General features: G+C 43.9%; 1 protein-coding gene across 1 annotated transcript; it reads left to right on the forward strand.

Moving 5' to 3' along the window:
- Positions 1-8,152: 8,152 nt before the first annotated feature.
- Positions 8,153-8,638, forward strand: LOC126687648 (uncharacterized). The gene has a single exon (XM_050382205.1). It carries the CDS (start codon positions 8,153-8,155, stop codon positions 8,636-8,638), a length of 486 nt encoding a protein of 161 aa, XP_050238162.1.
- Positions 8,639-12,458: the final 3,820 nt, after the last annotated feature.

Below are 12,458 nucleotides of genomic sequence, written 5' to 3' on the forward strand. Positions count from 1 at the left end.
AGTATCGAGTTGGCTCCCGACACGAAGCCGATATCGATACCACCTTATCATATGGCACCTGCGGAACTCAAAGAACTAAAGGATCAACTAGAAGAGTTATTTGATCGTGGCTTTATCAGACCGAGTGTATCCCCATGGGGTGCACCAGTGCTATTCGTGAAAAAGAAGGATGGATCGCTTCGACTCTGTATAGATTATCGACAAATGAACAAGTTGACGATCAAGAACAAGTATCCGTTACCTAGAATTGATGATTTGTTCGGCCAGCTACAAAGAGCGAAATACTTCTCCAAGATTGACTTAAGGTCAGGTTATCATCAGCTGAAGATTAGCGATGAAAATATTCAGAAGACTGCTTTTCAAAATCGATACGGACATTACGAATTTCTCGTTATGTCATTCGGATTGACCAATGCGCCCGCAACTTTCATGGATTTGACGAATAGAATATTCGAGCCATTCTTGGATCGGTTTGTGATCGTGTTCATTGACGATATTTTAATCTATTCACGTACGAAAGAGAAGCATGCACAGCATTTGCGAGTAGTACTTCAAACACTTAGAGAGCATCAGCTTTATGCCAAGTTCTCTAAATGTGAATTTTAGCTAACGGAAGTAGCTTTCTTGGGTCAGTGTCACAAAGTGGTATTAAATTTGACCCAAAAAAGATTGAAGCTGTGATGGAATGGAAACGACCTGCCTCTACTACCGAAGTCCGAAGTATCCTCGGTTTAGCGGGATTTTATAGACGATTCGTACAGGACTTTTCGAAGATCGATGTACCATTGACAAAGTTAACTCAGAAGAACGCTAAATTCAACAGGATAGACCAGTGTGAACTCAATTTTCTGAAACTGAAAGAGTGTCTGACAACGGCACCAGTTCTAGCACTGCCAGAAGGAACGGAAGGATTCACAGTATACTGTGACGCATCAAGAATTGGATTAGGATGTTTCCTAATGCAACATGGTTGAGTAATCGCGTATGCATCTCGACCATTGAAGAAACACAAAGTGAATTATCCGACTCATGATCTAGAGCTGGTCGAACGGCTCCCGAAACCTACTTTTCTCACACATTCATTTTACACAACTACACTCACTAACCACAATCAGAAGTACATAATAAAAGAAAAACAAAACAAGGTTTAAGCATTCACCAATATATACCGACAAGGATGTTTTGGGGGTTAAAAAACATTATGTTCAGTATATTTTGTCCTTTTTTTATTAGATAAAATCTCAAAAACGTAAATAACAAAAATTAGTTTTGGAACACTATGCATTAATCCAATTTCATTATCCCATATAATAAAAACTAAAGTCCATTTTTTTGACAGAATAGAAAAATTAAGATAATAGTGTATTCATACGTATTCCGTAATTCCATCTTCAGGTCCAAATCCATTTGACTCGCAAAACAAAAATTAGAAAAATTAATTTTTTTTTAATTATAATAAAAGTTCTATAAAAAAAGTCTTCAGCTTTAAAGTTCAGTTTTAAAAAAAAAATCGAAAATATTCCTAAATTTTTTGGATTTTATCTCCATTTTACATGCAAATATAGAGAAAATAAAGAAAATATTATTTCAAAAAAAACAAAGAAAATAAAGAGAAGAAGATTTGTTTTTTGCATGAGGATGAATCAAACCAGAAATTATTCGATTCGATGATTCACTCCGGATCCATGCATCCAACCAAAAAAAATAAGAACAGTTTTAGATTAAGCAATAAAATTAAAAATAAGAAAAATAATTATGAGTCTAAAAATACATCATTTTGAGATGTCATCAACTAATTTTAAAAACCAAAAAGAGTTTCGCTTCGTAAGTCCTCTTCAACACCGAGTGAAAAATAGAATTCAGAAGTCATCTTTAGAGATTAGAGATGAGTGTGAAGATTTCAATTTTTATGGATAAATTAAATAAAAATAAACTAAGATTTAGGGTTAGATTTTGTTTACACCGGCCCAAAAAACATTATGGGTCAAAGCAGCATATAGACTTATTAAGGGAATTAAGCCCAATAGAAGCCTTATCAAATTAGTTTTTTTGCTTCATTAGGAATTTGCAACTTATTAGCAGTATTTCTCTTTAAGAGTTTTAGTTCTAGTTAGATTAGAAATCTTGATTATGTAGAGCTATAAATAGCTCAGAGCTTCATTGTTTTGTATCAACAAATCAATCAATCAAAAACCAAGCCGAGTGCTTTTTATCCTGCAATCCCCGGATTGTTTTAACTTAGGAGTAGTTTTTCGGTATTAATCTCGCCTGAGTTCATAACTCCCTGATTATTATTACTTAGATCACGTGGTTAAGTGTTTTTAACCAAAGAAGCCCTGTGAATGTTAAAGTATCAAACCTCAAACCGATCCCAATTATAAATTCAAAGATTCGAGTCCAGATTATTTCCAGGCGAACATCTTTTGGCGACTCCACTGGGGAATTAGTTTATGGTTAGCACAAAAACGGACTTTAAGGACGATTCCAGGCACGCTCGGTATATACGTCGACAACAACTGAAGGGAGGTGACGGAGTAGAAGAATCTGACTCGGATAAATCAGAAATCATGGTCAAGGACAAACAGCAGGTTAACCAATCGAATAAGGTGTCGAATACTTCGGGCACTGATGGGAACCTCCCGACGGACAAGAATGATGATGCAGCCGATGATGCGATGGATTACTCGCGCCAGCTTCCCCCATCTCGCCCATCTTTGCCACATGCCGATTTTTCGGCCATGAGGGGCGAGATTCCCAAGAAAACAAGCAGATGTTTGACGGTGCGATGCATCAGATGTCTGAAGTAATGAGGAACATCATGGCCGATCAAGCATCGGTCCAACGGCAGATCCAGGGAAATTTAGATGGCCTCAACAAGGAAATGGAAAACTTGGGATGACTCTTTTCAGAGCAGTCCACTGCTGATCAGGGTTATAGACGGGCCGAACAAAACCAGACACTGAATCGTTTCGGATATCCAGGTAGTTCGGCCGAAACAATGCAACAACTAGGTAAGTTGGTGTATACCTATGGATCGGTCAAGCTTTTGACGAGGCATGAGGCCGAATCGGCTGGAAGAGTCGATCACCCGGGGTCAAGTACTTCAGCTCCCCAAGGCGAACCAGAACACAGGGGGCCGCTACTGGAGCCAACACCAAGAACTAAATATGGGCGAATGTTCGGCTATGGAAGGGGGTGAGCCAAATATTTACAATCAGGGGCAACTCATGCACATGCTAGAGAAACTTGGGGTCGATTTAAAACCGATGCCTCGCCCTTCGTATATGAAGCCTTATCCAGACTGGATAGATAAGCTGTAGACTTTCCTAAGGGGATTAAAGGTACCTGAGTCCAGCTTGTTCTCGGACGAAGAACGGGGACAATCGACGGTTGAACATGTCGCCCGATTCTCAGCTCAATGTGGCGAAGCTGCGGCTCACGATTTTTGGAAACTTCGGCTATTCGCCAGTTCTCTAACGAAGATGGCATTCACGTGGTACTCAAGGCTGTCACCAAACTCGGTGGACACCTGGAAAGATTTGGAAATTCTCTTCCACGAGGAATTTTACAGAGCACCACCTGACGTCACCCTCTCCGATTTGGCTCGCATTTTGCAGTTGCCAAGCGAATCGGCGGAAAAATACATCGTCCGATTCAGGAACCTTAGAACAAGGTGTTTATACTAAGATGTTTGAGGCTGGTTGTGTCCCAATGGTTGTAAGAGGGATGAGTTTCTCCATGAGGGAGCACTTTGAAGGTCACCGGTTCCGCGACTTATTCGAACTGACAAACAGGTGACAAGTTATGAAAGACTTCTCCAAAAGAAGGAGCAGAGGCGAGGTGCTTCCAAAGGTACCTACTACAAGGACCAACTGGACGTAGCCGTGGTATCGGATAGTGAAGATAGCAGCTTAGAGGATAAAGTCAACATGGCCGAATTCTTGGGCACTAAACCCCTGGAATGTTAGGCGCTGAGAAAGACGGGTTTCGTCAAGAAAAACAAAACCGTGGTGGTACAGAAGGAGTACTCTTTCGATTTAACCAAAGCCGACGAGATCTTTGATGCCTTATTTAAAGATGGACAGATCGCCCTCAGTGAGGGTCACGTGATCCCACCACCAGAAGAACTGGTCGGAAATGATTACTGCAAATATCATAATTCTTAGAGGCACATCACGAACAACTGTGTGAACTTCAAAAATGTGATCCAGAAGGCGATCAACGAAGGGAAACTGTTATTCCCAACGAAGAAGGAGGCCGCTGCAAAGTACATCTCCATTAATACTGTTCGGCCTCACTTCGATAGTTTTCTGGAGCAGGGACAGATCCAAAGTAAGTGGAAGCCGAAGAAACCTAAGCTTAGGATAGAGACAGATGGTTCTAAATGGCGAGCACACAAGGGGCGATCTTACCAACAAAAAAGGAAGCGTCATAGCTCACCCAGCGCAGAAGTAACTTGCCCATCATGCAGTACTTGTTTCGACGCCAAGAAGGCCGAAAAAGTGAGGGAGCATCCCAAGATGTTCAAGCCCAAATCGCCCACCGAACAGTGGTTGAAACATCAGCCACAGCGGGAGTATAAGACAACCGTGTTCAAGAGGATTTTTTGGCCAACAGAGGAGACCCCTCGCATGACGAAAACCCAAAAAAGGCGAATGCAAAGGTTGAGACGTGAATCGCGAGCCAATCATAGCGCAGTCAACTCACCCATACAAAGTCGATTGACGCCCAAACCGGCAAAGTCAAACTAACCTATGGCTGAGAGGTTAGGTAGTAGGGTGCAGATCGACACACATGTTGAGCCACACGAATGCAGGATGACGAAAATACGGAAAATTTGGGTTCCAACGAAAGATGTCGAGAAAAATTGGATAACCAGCGATACCCACGAGACGAAAGCCCATGGCACTGCGACAGAAGGCAAACGCCGTTTTTACAAGGACATCCTTGTCTCCCACCAAGGCGGTCAGCTGAAGGCAAAGGTTCCCAAAGACCAGGAAGTGATCATATCGAATAAAAAGGGAATGCTCAAGGCATGGGTCCCATTTGTCAGGGACGAATTCGGGGTAAAAGTGGTTACACTTCCTAAGTCATATAAAAGTAAGCCTGGATAGAAGGCGACGATGGAAGGCGATGTGATCGTCCAGAAGACGACAGTAATCGTCCCAGAAGACGACAGTAAACCCCCAACGAGGATGACTCGACATATTCGGCCACTGTATATCAAGGCCGATTTAAACGGGGTAATGATCAACAGAGTTTTTATTGATAACAGAGCAGGGGTGAATATACTCCTAGCAAAGATGCTCAAGAATCTCGGTATACACCGGGATCAGTTGGACCCAACTGACATTTACATGACCGACTTTGATGGAGGCGAAACGCCAGCTGAGGGGTACATTACTCTCATGATAAATGTCGGGCGAGTAGAGACCGAAGAGGGTTTCTTCGTGGTCAACGCCTCGAGCAACTACAACATATTGCTTGGCCGAGATTGGATACATTCCAACATGTTCATACCATCCACCATGCATCAAATGCTATTTATATGGCGGGAGGATGGCGAGGCCGAAGTTGTGCAGGGCGATCCCAATCCCTTCGGCGAGGACCACAATGTGCTGGAGGCACGATTGTATGACGAAGAGGTGTGAAACATACAGTCCCTTAATTCTAAAGGGGAGGCGAGCGTACCCCGTTTGTTGGTCAACTCGCATCGGCCAGTATCAATTGCCCTTGGGGGCAACGGCAGATCCACCATCATCAACCCTCTAGAATGATAGTACGCCATAAGAAATTGAGGGAAAAGATCAGACAGTTGGCCTCTTTATACGAAGTTTCATCGACCGAATGCATTTATGAGGACCAGGATCAAGACCCAACGGGATCACTGAAGATTGAAGACATACAGTTGGCAATAGGGAAACTGGAGGACGACCTCGCCCAGGTTCAAGACGAATTGTTAGAGATAAACTTGGGCTTGGACGAATCGCCCAGACCTATATATATCAATGCGGGTTAAGTGCGGAATTCAAGGAACAACTAATCGCTCTTCTCAACGAGTTCCGCGATTGTTTCGCCTGGTCGTTCGACGAAATGTCGGGCTTGATCCGAACATTGCAGAGCATAAGCTCCCTTTAAAAAGCGGTTTTCGGCCATTTCGACAACCCCCAGACGGATGTCAAAAGAGGTGGATTCCCTTATCCAGGATGAAATCAAGCGGTTGGAAGATGCCAAGTTTATTCGAGAGGCTCAGTATACCGAATGGTTATCTAATATCGTACCCGTGATGAAGAAGAATGGTAAATTAAGGGTATGTGTTGATTTTCAAAACCTCAACCTGGCCACGCCTAAGGACGAATACCCAATGCCAGTGGCCGATATGCTAATAGATAGAGCAACGGGGCACACGGTACTCAGTTTCCTCGATGCACATTCGGGTTACAACCAAGTGCCGATCAGCAAGGAAGACGTGTCTAAAACAGCTTTCAGGTGCCCTGGGCCGATCGGAGCTTACGAATGGGTCGTTATGCCTTTCGGCTTGAAGAATGCGGGTGCGACCTACCAAAGAGTGATGAATAAGATGTTTAGAGGACTGGATTGCCTTGAAGTGTACATCGACGATGTGGTAGTGAAGTCGAATACCGAGGAGGTCCATTTGGCCGATCTGAGAAAAGGGTTCGACCGCATACGGTCCAATGGGTTAAAGATGAACCCTCTTAAATGTGCATTCGGAGTATCGGCTGGAAACTTCTTGGGTTTCTTGGTTCACCAGCGCGGAGTAGAGGTAGATAAAAACAAGGCCAAGGCGATCATCAATGCTGAACCACCTAAAACCAAGAAGCAACTTCAGAGACTCGTCGGTCAAATAAATTTCCTGAGATGATTCATAGCAAACACAGCAGGGCGACTTCGTAGTTGGAGTGTTCTACTACGAGGGAAAGAGACTGATCAGTTTATATGGACGAACGAGTAGCAAAAAGTATTCGACGATTTGAAGGAATACTTAACAAAACCACTAGTCATGACTCCTCCAAAGCCGAACAAACCATTGTTTCTTTATTTGTCAGCTGCACATGAATCTTTGGGATGTATGCTCGCCCAAGAGGATGATGGGGTCGAAAGAGCGGTTAACTATCTGAGTCGCGGGTTGACCAATACAGAAATCCGCTATACTGACATAGAGAAAATGTGCCTTTGCTTGTACTTCACATGTTGTAAGCTTTGATATTATATGTTACCTGTAGTGGTATACGTATTGTCCCAGACCGATATTATTAAGTACATCTTATCAAAACCATACTTAAGAAATCGGATTGGAAAGTGGGCGATTGCAATGTCTGAATTCACATTGGTATATGTTCCCTTAAGAGCAGTAAAAGGGCAAGTTTTGGCAGATTTCTTGGCCGATCATCCTGCTATCACCCTTAAAGAAGAAACAATTGGCTGCCTTGACAAAGCCATATGGGAGATGTGGTTCGACGGGTCCAGGACTAGCTAGGGGACAGGTGCCGGAGTGCACATCGTCTCGCCCTTGGGGGCATCTTAGCAGTTGTCATTCAAACTCCACTTTACATGCACCAACAACGAAGCAGAGTACGAGGCCTTGATATTCGGCCTTGAGATTTTGGCCGAGCTGGGGGCGAAGGAGATCAACGTAAGGGGTGATTCTTTGTTGGTCATCAAGCAAGTAATTGGGGAATTCAAGTGCGAGTCCGAGCTCCTGATAAGATATTGCACCAAGGCAAAGCACCTCATTGAAGGCTTTCAAGATACAAGGTTAGAATACACCGAGAGGGCTGATAATGGTATCGCCAATGATTTGGCTCAAAACGGCAGTGGGTACAAGGTGAATCTTCAGTTCGACGCAATTGAAAGAGAAACGTCGAATCTCAATACTGGGGGCATTACCATCAATGAAAGAGGTTGTTCGGTGTATCAATTGAATAGGAGGTTAAGGACCTTGGCCCTAAATTACGTAGTGTTGGCAGGCGAGTTGTACAAAAAAGGGTTTGAAGGTTTGCTTTTCAGGTGCATCGGCCCAAAAGAAGCAATGCTAGCAATGGCCGAGGTACATGAAGGTATAGCAGGCTCTCACCAGGCCGGCTCGAGAATGAGATGGTTGATCCATAAGTACGGTTTCTACTAGCCGAAAATGGAACAGGATTGCATCAGATATGCAAAGGGATGTGAAGCCTGTCAGAAATGTGGACCGATACAGTACGTCCCAGCCGAGGAACTCCATTCCATCATCAAGCCATGGCCGTTTAGAAGATGGGCAGTCGACCTCATAGGGAAAATATATCCTGGTTCGTCAGATGGCCATACGTTCGTCATCATCGCCACTTTCTATTTCACTAAGTGGGTCGAAGCAAAGCCTTTGAAATCACCTACACAAGAAGCTTTTTTCAAGTTTTTCAAGGAATACGTCGTTCATCGGCATGGTTTGCCTGATTCAATTACTACTGATCATGGGACGATGTTCACAGGAAGCGATATGTTGGAATGGGCTTCTCAGATGAAGATCAAGATGCTACACTCAACCCCATACTATGCACAAGCCAACAGACAAGCCGAAGCGACTAACAAAGCTATCAAGCTTATCGTTCAGAAAATGATCGAGGAAAACCCGAGACAATGACATGTTTTATTGTAAGAAGCCGTTTGGGCGAATAGGACCAGTCAAAAATCGGCTAATGGGACCTCGCCATTTAGAATGGTGTATGGACATGATGCTATGTTGCCGATGGAGCTGACCGTAATGTCTACTCGCCGCCTGTATCAAAGCGAATTGTCTATGGACGATAACTTTGATAAGATGGCAATAGAGTCTCTGGATCTCGACGAGGAAAGATTGACAGCGTTAGAGCACCTCGAGGCCCAGAAAAGAATGGTCGAGCGAGCATATAACAAGCGAGTAAAACCAAAGACATTCGTTGTGGGCGATATAGTGTGGAAGGCGATCTTGCCTAGTGGCCACAAAGACAGGTGATTCGGTAAATGGAGTCCAAACTGGGAAGGTCCTTCCGTTAAGACTACCAAGTTGGCTGGTGGTGCTTACATCTTGGCAAATATCGACGGGGAAGAACATGATAGGGCGATTAACGGTCAATTTTTTTATAAAATATGTTCCTAGTTGCTGGGAGAAGAGTAATTCACCTAATTGATATTTATCGGACATATTTCACCGATAAATAGTTTCATTTAAAGGCCGATGCAAGGAATACATATTGTGACTTCGGCCATGTATAGTTATAGTTGAGTTTTTTCAACGGGCCCTCCGTTTTTCTCAACCTATTAATGTAATGGCTCATAATAATAAAGCTTAACAATTTAATTTTCATTGGACTGTTTAAGGCCGATAGATACAATTTAAATTTGTGAAAGATTTAAAGAAAGACATACATATACTGAATGTTATAAAATCAACCAAGCTTCGGCTCTCTGGCCGATTAAAAATAATGAAACATTCAAATATTCAGGTGTTGCAAAAACAGATCTGGCCATCAGGCCGAGCAAACTAGTTCAAAGTTGACAATCATCACATAAATCCCAAATCTAAAAATGGCGAAAACAGGCGCCAAATTCACTATGAACTTGGTTAAATTCGGTTTTTGCCGCTTCACACCTCGGTTTGAGCTTGGTAAGATCCACTTGAAGAAGGCTCTGCAACTTCTTGACCTCAATGCCTTCCAGAATATCCTTATCCATTGAAGCCTCCAGGTCACCGATGCCCTTTTGTTCTGAGTCCAGCTGGAGTTGCATAGCGGCAATCTTCTCCTCCAGTTCCTTGGCATGGGTTCGGCGACCTTGAACTGTTGCGACCGCCGACTTCACTGAGGCCTTCAGGGAATCTAATTTCTCTTTTGGTTCCTGCTCCTGGCGAGTCAACTTATCATGCTCGGCTTTCGTCGAGACTGAGTCTTGGTACATCCGTTGGAAGGCCTGAATAGAAGCCGAGAGGTTGACCACCGCAGAACGGGCTTCATCATTGAGATTCTCAATCTCGGCAGGAGCATCGGCCAAAGCAGTCGCTGCAGTCTTCAACTTATTAACATTTTCAGGCAGCTTGAATAGAGCAATACCTTCCTTCTTCATTTGTGCCATCACATCAAGATGATCCTCCCAGTTGACAGAAGGGCGACTGATTTCCTCTGTCGGAGCATCGCTGGTGGAGATGATGGCAGGATCATTGCTCTCACTGTCAGAATCAAGGAAGGCCGCTGCTTTGGCCGCCATATCATCCTGATTGGCCGAAGTTGAAGGGATCTGCCATGTTTGCCGGCAATAAAATATCAGCTACTAGGAAAAAAGTTTGAAAAAGAACTTTGAAAGACATACCTTGGTGTTTGTGGTTGGCTTGAAGTTAAGGTACTCCGATGCCAAAGACGATAACAGCAGAGGGGTCTCCATTCGCCTTAGTATCTCTGAGGCGTTAGGGGTCTGGGAACTGGTGGCTAAGGACGTGTGTGTGTGTTACCCTCGCCATTAGTGGGTTGAGAATCACCCATGGATGGAATATCGCCCTCGACTTGCATATCGCCTCTCGACGACGAGTGACAGCTTGGAGAGGGAGTAGCAGCTGGAGAAGAGTCAAACAAGGAAGATCCTTTCCTCTCGGCCGGCAATTTGATGGACTTCCCCTTAGGCTCAGATCGGTTCCTTAGCAGAGGCCTTTTCATGTCTTTTCTTCTTTGATTTTTTCGACGCCGGGTTCTCTTCTTCGTGGTCGTTCTCCCAATTATCTTCTTTCTCGAAGTGAGGGATGCCGACTGAAAAGAAATCCAAAGTGTCAAAATAAAGACATTTGATCGACTGGACAAAAAATATTTGCAAATACCTAGGATCTTCTGGTAACCGATGCGCAGTTCGGCTATAGATTCCTCGAAAGGTGGGCATCGGATGCCAGTATACGTTACTCCCAAATCAGTTAAGTCAACTTTAGCTTTCTTTTTCTTAGACTTGGGTTCTTTAATAGGGGCAGTCGTGGCATAATTACATTTTGGTACATGTGGGGATTTGTACTTACATTTGGGTCGAACCTTTTCTAGAATGAGTTGGTAGGGTAGGTGATTATATTTTTCCTCCCAAATTTTATCCCCTTTTTTTATAAAAATTAGACTGAGCCATTCTCCTATGTTCTTGCATTATAAGGTTCATTCCTGGGCGATCTAAAGGGTCGAATTTTAATTTATTAAAGCGTTCGAAACGAGAAATTTCAAAATGATAACCGAGAATACCTGTGAAAGATTGACGTTTTGGGGCCTGCAAAAGAAATAAATTGGCATAAGTAGGTTTTCTGGTTAAAGGAGGCAAATCAAAATTATGAAGTGAACGAATTTCTTTGGGCGATAAATCGAAGTGGTGTTTGGACGATTGAAGTCCACCAGTTGGTGAATTCAGGAGTACAGGAAGGGCTAACATTCGGGCGAGATAGTACAGATATGGGAGGAAGATAGGCTCGGTTTAGGCGAGAAATGTATTGGAGCTAAGAATAATTTTAAATGGAAGCTCTATGGGTCCCGCGATTATTGAAGGCGATCAATAAAGGACATGGAATTCCTTGGGCGAAGCCAAACGGCGAGACACGTAGTTTGGGCAGTAAGGTTCGACCCCACTGCGATCATAGTCTAGTCCTGCTATCAAAATTCCTGATTTAAGGGCGCGTCCCCAGTATGGACCGCCGATCCTTAATCTTGGATCAGTTTTGATAGCTTCCTCCATGTTCTCGATGTCCCAACCTGCGAGGAGCCATGATGGTGGATATGTGAGTTGCAAGGCAGGGCACATCAACTCCGGCGATCTTATCGCGTGGTTGTTGAAGACTTGGAGTACATCTAGTATATGTGGAAGACGTGTACCGGCCGAAATCAGTTGGAAACTACAGAGCTCGGCCTTGATTGGTGGACCGACTTCAAACAATTCCGGGAAGTACATGGCAAGCCATAATTGTGCGATCCAAAGGGGGCCTCCTGGGCACTTAAAGGTTCTCGGGTCTTTCAGAGGTACGATATCGCCCAGAGAACGATATAAATGGGCCAAGATGAACTCTCCTAGGTTGCACCGGCGTCCTTCGGCGAGTGCGGCAGCAAACGTAAAGCAATCCTCAGTAACTCGGAAGGATGACGTGCACATGACATACTTGGCAAGGAAGAAAGCCAAAAAGGCGACATGCTCCTTATGGTTTGGTTTGTATGGCTCCTTGCCCATGAATAACTTCACAAAAGGGCCGTAACTCTTTTGCGCCTTAGTTGATTCGGTTTCCGTTGATCAGAATGTTTAACATTAATGCCAAATCAAGCAAAGTAATAGTCATCGACCAAGATTTGAAGCAAAAGCAGTTGATCGCGCTTGACCAGTAGAGCGATGCCCCCATTATATAATGTTTAGCGATGGGTCTGCTCGCCTTGCACTGCTCGATAAGGTCGAAAATTCCAATGTCAATCCACAGCTGGCGAAAA

Source organism: Mercurialis annua, linkage group LG6 (genome assembly GCF_937616625.2).
Source record: "Mercurialis annua linkage group LG6, ddMerAnnu1.2, whole genome shotgun sequence".
Lineage (NCBI taxonomy): Eukaryota > Viridiplantae > Streptophyta > Magnoliopsida > Malpighiales > Euphorbiaceae > Mercurialis > Mercurialis annua.